General features: G+C 36.5%; 1 protein-coding gene across 1 annotated transcript; it reads left to right on the forward strand.

Annotated features, from left to right (window-relative positions):
• On the forward strand, positions 1–14,861 carry LOC113469303. Its single transcript, XM_026826880.1, has 4 exons — positions 1–114; positions 835–1,074; positions 1,212–1,392; positions 14,760–14,861. The coding sequence occupies exons 2-4, from the start codon at positions 893–895 to the stop codon at positions 14,859–14,861; spliced, it is 465 nt and encodes a 154-aa protein (XP_026682681.1). The 5' UTR covers positions 1–114; positions 835–892.
• The last annotated feature ends 284 nt before the right edge of the window (positions 14,862–15,145 follow it).

A 15,145-nucleotide genomic window follows, 5' to 3' on the forward strand; every position in this document is an offset into this window, starting at 1 on the left:
ATTTTAGAAATTAGGAATAACCGGTAAATAAATCAATTTAATTCAGTGTAATCAGTATTTAAATAAAAGTCCAAAAGCAAAGTGTTGACATACTTGGCTCATCCAACTTTAAAAGTAGGTTCGGTTAAAGTTCTTAAATAACTCAGCTTTCAAACAAGAGATAGAATAAACTTAACATTACTATACATATCATGTATTAGATTATTAATTTATTACTATTGTTAGTCATAGGTAAAAACCTAATTCATGAGTAAACTTAACATTACTATACATATCATGTATTAGATTATTAATTTATTACTATTGTTAGTCATAGGTAAAAACCTAATTCATGAGAACCGGTGATGTATTCTAAAGAGAGAGTTGATTCCTAAAATCACTTATCCTCATTAAAACAAAACAACAGATAAAGATAATACTATTAACAATGATAGATTCATAACAATACTACTTACCTAGTAGGTACTTACCAATTTCTCTCTTACCAAACTAGGCCGAATTTGACTTAATCACCAATTTTTTCTGGAAAGTCCCAGAACCAACAAATCCAAATTAGGTACTTCGAAATCAGTGGAACGTTTTAATCATAAATCATTACATAACTTGTCTGCTCTTAAAATAACACATGAATACACCAATGTATAAGGAACGTTTTAATCATAAATCATTACATAACTTGTCTGCTCTTAAAATAACACATGAATACACCAATGTATAAGATTACTTCCTTGTAGATAAAGACCCATTTACTCAGATCTTTTGACATAAGTGTTTAAAGATTTGTAACAAAATACTTATCCTAAACATTGAAGTATCCCAACTTTCTATTAACAGGTACCGCTGATCTTCGGCGTTAAAATTTGTTCAAAATAACTCTATTGATGGTCCAAACATGAACCTCAAACTATTCAAAATGTTCCACTTGCCTCTTCTTCTGATCTTTCTGAGCTGCAGCGTCCTCGCTAATACCAACCAGATTCAGATTAACCTCTGCTGCAACGACAATGAATTCCTTAGCGAGCAACACGACTGCGTCCGTAGCGAAACCCAGATCAACCCGTGGTCACCCGTGATCTATTCGCCCGAAATAGCGTCCTCGCTAATACCAACCAGATTCAGATTAACCTCTGCTGCAATGACAATGAATTCCTTAGCGAGCAACACGACTGCGTCCGTAGCGAAACCCAGATCAACCCGTGGTCACCCGTGATCTATTCGCCCGAAAACGCCGGCTTTCTGGCACCCGGGACGATTCCGGAAAACTGGGCCATCGTGAAGAACAGCAAGCCCAACTGTCATATCGACGAAAGTCTGCGCGGCAGTCCGGGAGAGCAGTACACGTTGAAGTTAATCCTGAATGGAAACCCACCCCGCTATGTGAACTTTGACAATGTGAGACCGATTTGCAAACCTGAGAACTCTAGAGGACTGAAGATTACATTAATGGTCGGTGTCGGTAGCTCATACATGTGCGAAAGTGCTTTTTCGACTATGAAGCATGTGAAAAGCCAATTAAGAAACAATCTTTAGGATGTGTCTCTTGCTCACCTTCTACGTTTGTGTACCGAAGACGTGAATGTCGATATTCACAAACTTGTGTCAGCTGCAGAGTGTCCATTCATAGATGTGCGAAAGTGCTTTTTCGACTATGAAGCATGTGAAAAGCCAATTAAGAAACAATCTTTCGGATGTGTCTCTTGCTCACCTTCTACGTTTGTGTTTGTGTACCGAAGACGTGAATGTCGATATTCACAAACTTGTGTCAGCTGCAGAGTGTCCACAGAAATCACACTAATGTCATCTTCAGTCATCATTACTATGTTAAGTTTTCATAGAATTTATACTTAATGACATACTGATATTACACTTGTACCCCCCCCATCTGTGAGTTGAATTTTTACCTTTGCGGCCCGCCAACTCTCTACCTTGGTCTCTTGTGGCCCTCGGGTGCGCAAAGGTTAGACAACCCTGTGTTAAAGAACCTGGTATAAGAATAGCAGCAGCGCCGCAGGATATTTCGGATTATGAATAGAATATTGTTAAGTCATCATTACTATGTTAAGTTTTCATAATAAATAATTATTAGAATTTATACTTAATGACATACTGATATTACACTTGTACCCACCTGTGAGTTGAATTTTTAGAACTCTCTACCTTGGTCTCTTGTGGCCCTCGGGTGCGTAAAGGTTAGACAACCCTGTGTTAAAGAACCTGGTATAAGAATAGCAGCAGCGCCGCAGGATATTTCGGATTATGAATAGAATATTGTTATCTAACTCACCTATCTTCGATCTTCTTTATGTAAAGATTCCATCAACCTTTTCGGTCCCTGATAAAGGCATTCTCTTCTTGGGTTAGTGTAAAGAAGCTCTAAGCACCTATGCGAAATAAGTACACTTTTATGATTCCCAATTCGGACTGAAATGTCCTCTAAAAGAGCAATCTTGTTAGAGATCATTACTCATACAGGAAGTTATCCTTATTCAATTCCATCAATCACCTCCTCGGATTCACCTTCTGATAGGATTATAATAGGAATAACAAGAATTACCGACTATACCCACTACGGTAGTGACTGCCACAACTAACACCCTATCAGAAGGAAAGTACCGGTAAGAAGCACTTTCTCCATATATCCCAAGCCAGATCAGTTATTTACTGAAAAAAATATTGGAAAATGGATTCATATTTTCATAATAATTATGTAATTTATTACTGAACTAAACGTTTGAATTGAAGAGGTTGCATCTCGAAAGGATCTTTTTCTAGAAACTATTGAAATCCCCAGTGAAGGAGAGGACTGATTTAGAAGAATCTCTATTGGAATAACAAGAAATGCCTGATCCCTCATTCCTGAAGATGAGAAGATGGATTGGGATACAAAATTTGTAAATCCCTGATTGTAATGAATGACCATGATATGGATTGTAGGGATGTTAAACCATTCTAGCAACCTTTTCGGTCCCTCATAAAGGCATCCTCTTCTTGGGTTAGTGTAAAGAAGCTCTAAGCACCTATGCGGAATAAGTACACTTTTATGATTCCCAATTCGGACTGAAATGTCCTCTAAAAGAGCAATCTTGTTAGAGATCATTGCTCATACAGAAAGTTATCCTTATTCAATTCCATCAATCACCTCCTCGGATTCACCTTCTGATAGGATTATAATTGGAATAACAAGAATTGCCGACTATACCCACTACGGTAGTGACTGCCACAACTAACACCCTATCAGAAGGAAAGTACCGATAAGAAGCACTTTCTCCATATTTATATCCCAAGCCAGATCAGTCATTTACTGAAAAAAATATTGGAAAATGGATTCATATTTTCATAATAATTATGTAATTTATTACTGATAACCTTAATCCTGGATCGCGATTAACCAAACGTCTGAATTGAAGAGGTTGCATCTCGAAAGGATCTTTTTCTAGAAACTATTGAAATCCCCAGTGAAGGAGAAGACTGATTTAGAAGAATCTCTATTGGAATAACAAGAAATACCTGATCCCTCATTCCTTAATATGAGAAGATGGATTGGGATACAAAATTTGTAAATCCCTGATTGTAATGAATGACCATGATATGGATTGTAGGGATGTTAAACCATTCAACCGGTGGATACTAACGTAAATGCCTTAAAAGATATTTTAAGGAAACCTTTGATCTTGAAAGATTTAAGATACAGGTGGAGATTAAAATAAACATGAAGGAACCATGAGTTTGGTCTCTGATTTTTGACCAAAGGGACAAAGGTGATCTTCGGATGACTGGTTAATTTACTTTGAAGAATTTCAAGATAAATAGGATATTTTTGTTCGCTTATCCTGCTGGCTCTTGTTTCTTGATTATCCTGCCAGCATAAGGCCATACAGGTGGAGATTAAAATAAACATGAAGGAACCATGAGTTTCGTCTCTGATTTTTGACCAAAGGGACAAAGGTAATCTTCGGATGACTGGTTAGTTTACTTTGAAGAATTTCAAGATAAAATAGGATATTTTTGTTCGCTTATCCTGCTGGCTCTTGTTTCTTGATTATCCTGCCAGCATAAGACTTTTGTTCTGAACTCATGACAAGTTGACAAGGTCTAAATATTTTCCTCTAGAATTTTTCGGTAAAAAATACATTAATTTCAATAAGGAAGCACTAAACATAAGCACACATATCAAAAATGCTGCAAATCATTTAGTTGTTACGCTAGTTAGGGTATTAGATTTCTCGACCCTTCATCAGATGAGCATAGCTAATTTCGCAGCAAATGACTTTAATGAAACTGACCTAATTCTGTATGTAGACTGTCATATGAACATCTGTACTGACAGTCTGTCACTGATCTAAATGCAACTCATTAGAAAGATAACAAACACACTCGGACAAACAAAGTCGTAGAAACTAGACGAGATATCTACAATAGAATTTCAGACTAATTCAAAACATCTGATCGCAATAGTTTGGATTTGGATACTAATAAACTTGGAAACCAACAAACACATTAAGCTTGACAGACAAAGTCCGCAAACTCGTAAAAACTGGGCGGGATATGTCTCTAGAATTCCATACAGATTGAAAACATCTGATCCCAATAGATCGGACACTAACAAACTTAGAAACCAACTCACACATTGAGCATGACAGACAAATTGAAAAAACCCAACCCAAACACATTATGCGTGGAGAATGTACGAGCTCTCTGTGTTTACGACCAATTGAAAAATAATAACACATAACATGAATATTTTATTTTTACCTTATTTTGTTAGTACTTTATCTATGATGAGACTAGATGGTGGATATTTTCCAATTTTAGGCGAAAGACCTTGAAAAATTGGTCTAGTTTATGTCAGAACTTGATTCTTCAATAAGTAGTTATTGATCAAGGAGCCAGAGGATGTAAAAAGAAATGAGATGAAAGGTTTTAGAATAGGTCTCTAATACAACCTAAATTACAATATGACGATCAAAAAGAAAGAAGGAAATAAAGAGAACGATATAGGTAGAACAAGTACCTAGATATGCAAAAATTATCAGAAGTTACAACGGTGAAAGATTGGCCACAAATAATATAAGGAGATATGCAAGAATATAGATAAGACAAAACCAAAACTACAGGTGAAACCTTGATCAAGAGATGTAGGAATAGAACAGATAAAAAGAATTAGTAAACTATGAAGTTGTAGACCAAGTCTTTGGCCTTGCCCTGGCAATGTTAAAGATGCAGAACGTCGGGGTACCACAAGAACATGAAGAGAAAGAGGGAGAGACTAGATCTACATACTACGAGCGACAAAGACAGAGAGCTGGTAGCAAAACCAATAGTAAAGAACACAGAGAATGGGTTCTTAGAAATTGAAAATAAACCGTGAAGGGTAAACAAGTTTATCCAAAGTAAAAGGAACACACAATTACCTCGCCATATCGGGATGATGTGGAAATGGTTGTGGACCTGGACAATAATGATGATGAGGCTTATAATGAAAACGATAAACATGCAAGAAACATGCATAGAAATTGTAGGGATACTAAATTTTTCATGTGTAAGTATGGTACAAAAAGTAGGAAGCTAGGAAGTATTAAACTACAAGATGAGAAGACAAAATTCCTCTAAACAAATAAATGGGACAGTTCGGTAGTAGCTTGCCTTTGTACGCATGGAATTTTCACACTCATGTTTCTTTGAATTTCAAACACATTTGCATCAGAACGTTCATATTGATACTAGTTAGGGTATTAGATTTCTCGACCCTTCATCAGATGAGCATAGCTAATTTCGCAGCAAATGACTTTAATGAAACTGACCTAATTCTGTATGTAGACTGTCATATGAACATCTGTACTGACAGTCTGTCACTGATCTATAGTAGCTTGCCTTTGTACGCATGGAATTTTCACACTCATGTTTCTTTGAATTTCAAACACATTTGCATCAGAACGTTCATATTGATAACCTCCGCGTCTAGAGAGAAAAAACAAAATGAACAGTCATTAAAACAACATTAGCCAATACAAAGGTTAGTGGAATATTGATGAACTTGTCTAATTGATTTGGCACAGCCATGGCATCTGAGAAAACAATTAATTTACCACTCCGATAAAACAATAATGCATTTCGAGAAGCATTCTAAACGTAATTCATGCATATCAGTTCCCGATTGTTTTTCCATGAAAAAGACGTAATGCTTCTCAATAGATATTACCTAGTGTTTTGTAGTTTACTTTTGTTTTATTGAACATTAAAAGATAAAAGAATATTGGTATCACACGAGTCCATTTAAATATTGCATACATATTCTACATAATAAGAGCAGGCCATTAAGTAGTTTACCTGTATGCTCAATATCTCAATACATATTACCTATAGTGTTTTGTAGTTTACTTTTGTTTTATTGAACATTAAAAGAATATTGGTATCACACGAGTCCATTTAAATATTGCATACATATTCTACATAATAAGAGCAGGCCATTAAGTAGTTTACCTGTGTTATCTTTTCCCTTTCCACACTTACCTCTATATCTAGTTATACTAAGCTCATGTCAACCTTCACAGGATTTATGTCCATATTTCCCTCTTGCCTTCTGCTATATGCGACAGGCCATTAAGTAGTTTACCTGTGTTATCTTTTCCCTTTCCATACTTACCTCTATATCTAGTTATACTAAGCTCATGTCAACCTTCACAGGATTTATGTCCATATTTCCCTCTTGCCTTCTGCTATATGCGGATACTCCGGTGGATGAATAGATTGAATAGTGCCTTAACCTTGTTTGGACGATACCTGATTCATATTCTAAAGGTCTCCAAGGACTTGGGATAGGCTAGTTGGCAATGTAAGTTGTTACAAATTGATGATTGTGTGGTCCATGAATAAGGAGAGAAACGTTTTATATGAACAAGGATGCTAATTTCTGCAGAGGGTTTTAAAAGTACCACGAAAGATACACACTAAATTTTCAAGAAATGTCAGTTCTAGAAGTAGAGTAGTCTCATCTAATTGACAAAGTGGAAGAAAATTTAGAAACCAATTTAAATACCTCCTCTGTACCTTTTGAAAAGATGAATCAACTAAAAAGCAAATCACTAGAAATTCTAGAAAGCAATCCTGTAAGACTCGTTTAGAACAAGATTAAACAAGTTCACAAGCAAAAATCTTGCAGATATTCAATGATAACAATGAATATCAATGGAAACGAGATTATTGAATATGGGAACTGGAAGATACACAAAGCAACCTTCTATGCCCTAAAAGAGGAAGAATAGACACAAATCTACATAAAGAATCTCTCCCTGCGCGAGTTACAAAGGGGCCATGAAACTTGTTGAAGAAATAAATAGCCAATAATGATGATCGTGAAAGAAACCAGAAGGTTCTAATTTCGAAGAGAACCCTTATTTATACAGTTGCCTGCGGGATTTTTTTTTTTTCTTTTTTGAAAGGGTCAAAAGTCACATTCCTACGTAACAGAGTCAGGGTCGCGTCTTATGTAATAATGCGTTTTTGGGGGGGCATAATTTTTTGGTGATGATGGGTGGTAGAGCATACAGGATAGTTACAAAAGTGGCGCCCATTATTATTTTTGACCTTTCTAGTAGGTATTTTCAAAACATGAATTTTGTTAGTACTTTGTCTATGATGAGACTAGATGGTGGATATTTTCCAATTTTAGGCGAAAGACCTTGAAAAATTGGTCTAGTTTATGTCAGAACTTGATTTAATTTTATTTTTACCTTATTTTGTTAGTACTTTGTCTATGATGAGACTAGATCGTGGATATTTTCCAATTTTAGGCGAAAGACCTTGAAAAATTTGTCTAGTTTATGTCAGAACTTGATTCTAATTTTAATGAAAAATAGTTCTACGATAGTTGTAACAATAGTCAGTCATACTTTGTTTGTTTTGTTAGAACAAAGGTGAACTATCAAGACTTTGAAGTAGAACTAGTACTTGTGTATCTAGATATCTTGTAATGAGGCTCATATACAGTGGGGTGGATATTTTCCGATTTTAGGCGAAAGACCTTGAAAAATTTGTCTAGTTTATGTCAGAACTTGATTTAATTTTAATGAAAAGTAGTTCTACGATAGTTGTAACAATAGTCAGTCATACTTTGTTTGTTTTTAGTTCTACGATAGTTGTAACAATAGTCAGTCGTACTTTGTTTGTTTTGTTAGAACAAATTGTCGAGGTGAACTATCAAGACTTTGAAGTACAAGTAGTACTTGTGTATCTAGATATCTTGTTGTTTGTTTTGTTAGAACAAATTGTCGAGGTGAACTATCAAGACTTTGAAGTACAAGTAGTACTTGTGTATCTAGATATCTTGTAATGAGGCTCATATACAGTGGTTTAGGAACAAAATATTGTAGAAGTGTTACTAGATTTTCGAATACACCCTGTATAGTCGTATTTGCTTTTGAGAGCTCTATAATTTGAGGGCAAAAGACAAAAGGGATAATTAACATATTGAGCCTGAATACTAAGTACTAATGTGGAGCTATAAAACTATAAAATGGTCCTAAAACACTCGAGTTTGAGGGACCCCTTATTTTTGCTTTTGTTTGTCTTAAAAACATGTTTATGGTTATGAGTTCCTAAGTTCCTATTTTAGGGTTTTGTTTTATTTTTTAATGAGTTAACTTGAAAAGGTTTTACCCAATCTATGCAAGTGCCAAAATGGTCCTAAAACACTCGAGTTTGAGGCACCCCTTATTTTTGCTTTTGTTTGTCTTAAAAACATGTTTATGATTATGAGTTCCTAAGTTCCTATTTTAGGGTTTTGTTTTATTTTTTAATGAGTTAACTTGAAAAGGTTTTACCCAATCTATGCAAGTGCAAAGTCCTCAAGAAAAGAATTCCGATAGTTTAAGGGCCTCGTTTATTATCAATATTACACCAACTTACATTATTATTATTATGATCATTAAAATTATAAAGAATATTTTTTTTCGAGTGACTGAAGAAAGTGAAAAACCAAGTTTGTTCTTTGAATGCTTGCCAGCGGACATAGATTTCATGCATTCTTGGCTAGAACGTTTTAATCATAAATCATTACATAACTTGTCTGCTCTTAAAATAACACATGAATACACCAATGTATAAGATTACTTCCTTGTAGGAAAAGACTAAAATCCCAAATGATAAAGCTTCGAAGGTGTTTGTATTAGAGGTAGATTATGAACAGGGATTTGAATAGAAAAATGTAAATCAAATCCTGAAAATATTCAGATTGAATCAGGTGTCTTACTGATATGTTAAAGCAGGGTTGTCCAACCCGCGGCCCGAAGAAAGAACAGAAGTAGGACCGACGTTTTTCAAGCTTCTTGATAGAGACCGATTTGCAAACCTGAGAACTCTAGAGGACTGAAGATTACATTAATGGTCGGTGTCGGTAGTTCATACATGTGCGAAAGTGCTTTTTCTACTATGAAGCATGTGAAAAGCCAATTAAGAAACAATCTTTCGGATGTGTCTCTTGCTCACCTTCTACGTTTGTGTACCGAAGACGTGAATGTCGATATTCACAAACTTGTGTCAGCTCCAATGTGGGTACATGCGTACGTGATATCAATTTGTTCATTTGACCGTAATGTTATTACATTTTAAATCGTGCTTGTTTTTAGCTGAATTCCCTTTAGGGATGAGCTATTTTCGACTTGCAGTTATTTTTATCTGTCCAAATGTCCAAAAACTGAAGCGTTATCCAACAGGCGGGAAATGCGGAAATCGATAACCCTACATACTTAATTATTTGTACCTATGTACAAATGATGTATGTACAATTGTACATGGTGGTTAGTTAGGTAGGTACCTACTTATACTTATATGGACCTATGTGAGCAATATATGAAAATACAGAGTAGGTATGTTAATGTATTATATCAGGGAAGAATGGACCAATTCAGGGCTGATTTCAAGCAGACAACCAAGAATAAAGGTTCAGTCAACATCAAGGTTTGTCCAAACATAGTCGACCGACCATCGCATCGCGTCGATCGACATCCACTGAACCGTCCACACTGCCTCGATAACATAGATTCATCTTGTCATCGACATAGATCACACCTTTAGACAGTAGACCAGGCCGTAAGTAAATAATACGAGACATGTAGATCACTAGGCTTTAAATCCGGCAAGAATGCAAGGGTACGTCATTTTCCAACACTTAACTCTGATATTTTGGACCATCCACGTCGAGGGGGGGACTCTAAATCCCAATCCAGAAAATATGGTAATTTTGACACATCCACTAAACACGTGGTCTGTCTTCGCCCTCTAAATCCTAATCCAGGACCCTGATGAAATGTATTACTTATTGTCAGTTTCTACGGTATGCATTGTTATAAAGTAGACTTATCTGTGCATTATTAGATTATTAGTGGCGAATGGGATGAAATACATTACGGCGCTAATACACCGAGGCACAAGAAGTATCCTGCAGGGAAACATGATGCTTTAAGGCAACATGCTCCAAGACCATATCAAACTAATGCAAAAATCTTTCATGGCGGATTTCACCAACCTTCTCGGCGCTAATACACTGAGGCAACAAGAAGTATCCTGCAGGGAAACATAATGCTTTAAGGCAACATGCTCCAAGACCATATCAAACCAATGCAAAAATCTTTCATGGCGGATTTCACCAACCTTCTTTTTAGCCCCTGATTATTAGTGGCGAATGGGATGAAATACATTACGGCGCTAATACACTGAGGCAACAAAAAGTATCCTGCGGGGAAACATGATGCTTTAAGGCACCATGCTCCAAGACCATATCAAACCAATGCAAAAATCTTTCATGGCGGATTTCACCAACCTTTTTTTTAGCCCGTAACAGCCAGTTAAGCCTATACAAATCAAATGGAATTAACAGGCTGTTAGCTTGACAGGCCTTCAAAAGACTAAAGAAATGTTGGTAAAATCCACCCTCAATGTTGCCTCATGTGGACCGTTGATTGATATGGTTTTGAAGAAAATGTTGAAGATGAAATAGAATTCCAAGAGAAGGACGAACCATCTCAGAAAGCTATGATGTACGAGTAGATGTAAGCATGCCCAGAAAGACCATCTAATGAAAACACCATTGACAGCAACAAAACAGTCAACACGAACTGCAGCTATGAATAATGAATAGGAACCGTTATCTGGCCATGGCGAGGATGTTGAACATATATGATGTACGAGTAGATGTAAGCATGCCCAGAAAGACCATCTAATGAAAACACAATTGACAGCAACAAAACAGTCAACACGAACTGCAGCTATGAATAATGAATAGGAACCGTTATCTGGCCATGGCGAGGATGTTGAACATGATAATAATCAACGCGATGATGTTCAGAATAACCATGCTAAAACAGGATAGCAAAGAGACTGTTAAATTTGTAAAGAAATGAAAAGAAGAAACTTATTATCAGCAAACACAACACTCATTCTGGTTCGTTTTTATCCAGTTAGCATGACAAATTCGAGTCATTACAAACATTGATGGCTCCTTATAGTAATTGGAATAGCAGGGGCCATCAGCATAGTATTCTTCCTTTTCTTCGCCTTTTCCTGTCTACAGACGGGGTCGGCCTTTTTCATCGGCCTCTCAATCAGGGTGATTGTTTTGGGTTGACAAAAAAATTACGAGAGGATGCCCTTCACACCTAACCTTTGCTATTTTTTAGGAAGGGAATTTGCAGCCTGATATCCTCCTTGTTTAAAGTCCCCCAGCCAGACATCTCCAGGCTAATCAGTCTATGGCGACTATTCTCCAAGGTGGGATCACCAAACCATTCACCCTGAAACCCTCCTAAATACAGACCTGGCCCACGGCCACAGGACAGCAGACCTATAAACTGAAGAAAGCACAACTATCTGAACCATCACACATAAGACGAAGTCCACGATAAACAACTACATATGCACATATCACTAGAACATCTACATTAGGGTTGCCAGATCATTTCCAGCCCAAAACGGGACAAGCGACCTAAAACGTTAAAAAAAACGGGATTTTGGATGAAAATACGGGACAAGCAGCTTTTTTAGTTGACAGAAAATTTACTAGAGGATGCCCTTCGCACCTAACCTTTGCTATTTCTTTAGGAAAGGAAATTGCAGCCTGGTATCCTCCCTGTTTAAAGTCCCCCAGCCAGACATCTCCAGGCTAATCAGTCTATGGCGACTATTCTCCAAGGTGGGATCACCAAACCATTCACCCTGACTGGTTCGTTTTTATCCAGTTAGCATGACAAATTCGAGTCATTACAAACATTGATGGCTCCTGATAGTAATTGGAATAGCAGGGGCCATCAGCGTAGTATTCTTCTTTTTCTTCGCCTTTTCCTGTCTACAGACGGGGTCGGCCTTTTTCATCGGCCTCTCAATCAGCCCTAGCCAGGGTGATTGATTTGGGTTGACAAAAAATTTACGAGAGGATGCCCTTCGCACCTAACCTTTGCTATTTCTTTAGGAAGGGAAATTGCAGCCTGGTATCCTCCCTGTTTAAAGTCCCCCAGCCAGACATCTCCAGGCTAATCAGTCTATGGCGACTATTCTCCAAGGTGGGATCACCAAACCATTCACCCTGAAACCCTCCTAAATACAGACCTGGCCCACGGTCACAGGACAGCAGACCTATAAACTGGAGAAAGCACAACTATCTGAACCATCACACATAAGACGAAGTCCACGATAAACATCTACATATGCACATATCACTAGAACATCTACATGGATGCTTGACGAATGCTAACATGCGTATTGAAAACCACAAAACTGTGATGAAGATTAGGAACACGAAACTGTTAGGAGACTTCATCGTGATTCAGTTTAATACGTTAGGAAATATGCATATGAACATATGTATACTAGAAGAGATATTAATTTTACATTTGAACATACCCATGCTGAATATAACATGATGTTTATCAACAAATTTGTACTCCGAGACCGAGTAGATTTGATATAACGTCAAATGCGAGTATGTGTAATCTAATATTAGACATCAATGATAACCGTGATAACGTTATGCTTATCTCGTGTTATGCTACGGTACGTTGGAGACTTGGAGCACTAGTACATTGTACCCTAAATAATACAAATGTACTCGTATCTCGTATGTAGTATGTACTTTCGTTACAAGTTCGTATGTCCGAGTTCATTTACTAAATAATATTTAAATGAGATTTCTGGATCGGGGAAATCCGGCAAACAGCATTTTGATTTCAAAGTACATTGTACCCTACATAATACATATGTACTCGTATGTACCTTCGTTACGAGTTCGTATGTCCGAGTTCATTTACTAAATAATATTTAAATGAGATTTCTGGATCGGGGAAATCCGGCAAACAGCATTTTGATTTCAATGGATTATGAAAATGAATAGCACCTAATCAATTATTACGAATGATTTGAAGTATTAGAAATTCAGGTATTTTAATAAATTTTCGCTAGATGTAAGCGAATCATGTACATTTTTCTAAAAAACTCACATACCATCGGGTTATACAGGCCAGAAAGGTCCAATACCTGTTCCGATGAGCCTTCTAAAGAAATACTAAAGACTCGACGTAAAAATAAACCCTTGCTCAAAGTTTCCAGCATTTAGGAGATATGCAATCAAAACTCACTTTGTTTTATTTGGACTTGGGCCTTGCCTCTATTGTGCAAATCATTAAGAGCTTTTATGTGTGTGTTTTATGGTTTGTATTTGGTAACGGGGGGTTTTATTTGATCATTAACAGCGTCATAAAAGAGATGCTATGCAATCAAAACTCACTTTGTTTTATTTGGACTTGGGCCTTGCCTCTATTGTGCAAATTATTAAGAGCTTTTATGTGTGTGTTTTATGGTTTGTATTTGGTAACGGGGGGTTTTATTTGATCATTAACAGCGTCATAAAAGAGATGCTAAAAAAAAACTCACTTACCATCGGGTTATACATCAGGTCAGAAAGGTCCAATACCTGTTCCGATGAGCCTTCTAAAGAAATACTAAAGACTCGACGTAAAAATAAACCCTTGCTCAAAGTTTCCAGACACACAAGTCATATCTCCATAAGGGTTAACCGGTTTGCCGTAACCTACATTAGGCATCTCTTTTATGACGCTGTTAATGATCAAATAAAACCAAAGAGATGCCTAATGTAGGTTACGGCAAACCGGTTAACCCTTATGGAGATATGACTTGCGTGTCTGGAAACTTTGAGCAAGGGTTTATTTTTACGTCGAGTCTTTAGTATTAGAAGGCTCATCGGAATAGGTATTGGACCTTTCTGGCCTGTATAACCCGATGGTAAGTGAGTTTTTTTTTTTTAGAAAAATGTACATGATCCGCTTACATCTAGCGAAAAAATATTAAAACATCTGAATTTCTAATACTTCAAATCATTCGTAATAATTGATTAGGTGCTATTCATTTTCATAATCCATTGAAATCAAAATGCTGTTTGCCTAGAAATTGTAGGGATACTAAATTTTTCATGTGTACGTATGGTACAAAAAGTACATAGGAAGCTAGGAAGTATTAAACTACAAGATGAGAAGACAAAATTCCTCTAACTCTAAACTAAACAAATAAATGGGACAGTTCGGAATACTCGTTATTTGCTTACTCTTTGAAAATAATTATCTTTTGTTGAACTTTTGATAGAGAGTACCAAATTTTAAGATTATCAAGTTCATTTGCCAGGCTAAAGTGGTAAATGGGATTTTTTCTGGTGTCCTCTAAAATGTTCACGTAAAAATCATCTTTTTCGATACTCTCAGATTGAAGATCTCCGTGTCTTCACGTCCACACATTGTAAGGCTTTCAATGCTCGGAAGCTAGGAAGTATTAAACTACAAGATGAGAAGACAAAATTCCTCTAAACAAATAAATGGGACAGTTCGGAATACTCGTTATTTGCTTACTCTTTGAAAATAATTATCTTTTGTTGAACTTTTGATAGAGAGCAGAAATTGTAGGGATACTAAATTTTTCATGTGTAGGTACGTATGGTACAAAAAGTAGGAAGCTAGGAAGTATTAAACTACAAGATGAGAAGACAAAATTCCTCTAAAGAAATAAATGGGACTGTTCGGAATTCCTCTAAACAAATAAATGGGACAGTTCGGAATACTCCTTATTTGCTTACTCTTTGAAAATGATTATC

Source organism: Diaphorina citri, unplaced genomic scaffold, assembly GCF_000475195.1.
Source record: "Diaphorina citri unplaced genomic scaffold, Diaci psyllid genome assembly version 1.1 scaffold42, whole genome shotgun sequence".
Classification (NCBI taxonomy): domain Eukaryota; kingdom Metazoa; phylum Arthropoda; class Insecta; order Hemiptera; family Psyllidae; genus Diaphorina; species Diaphorina citri.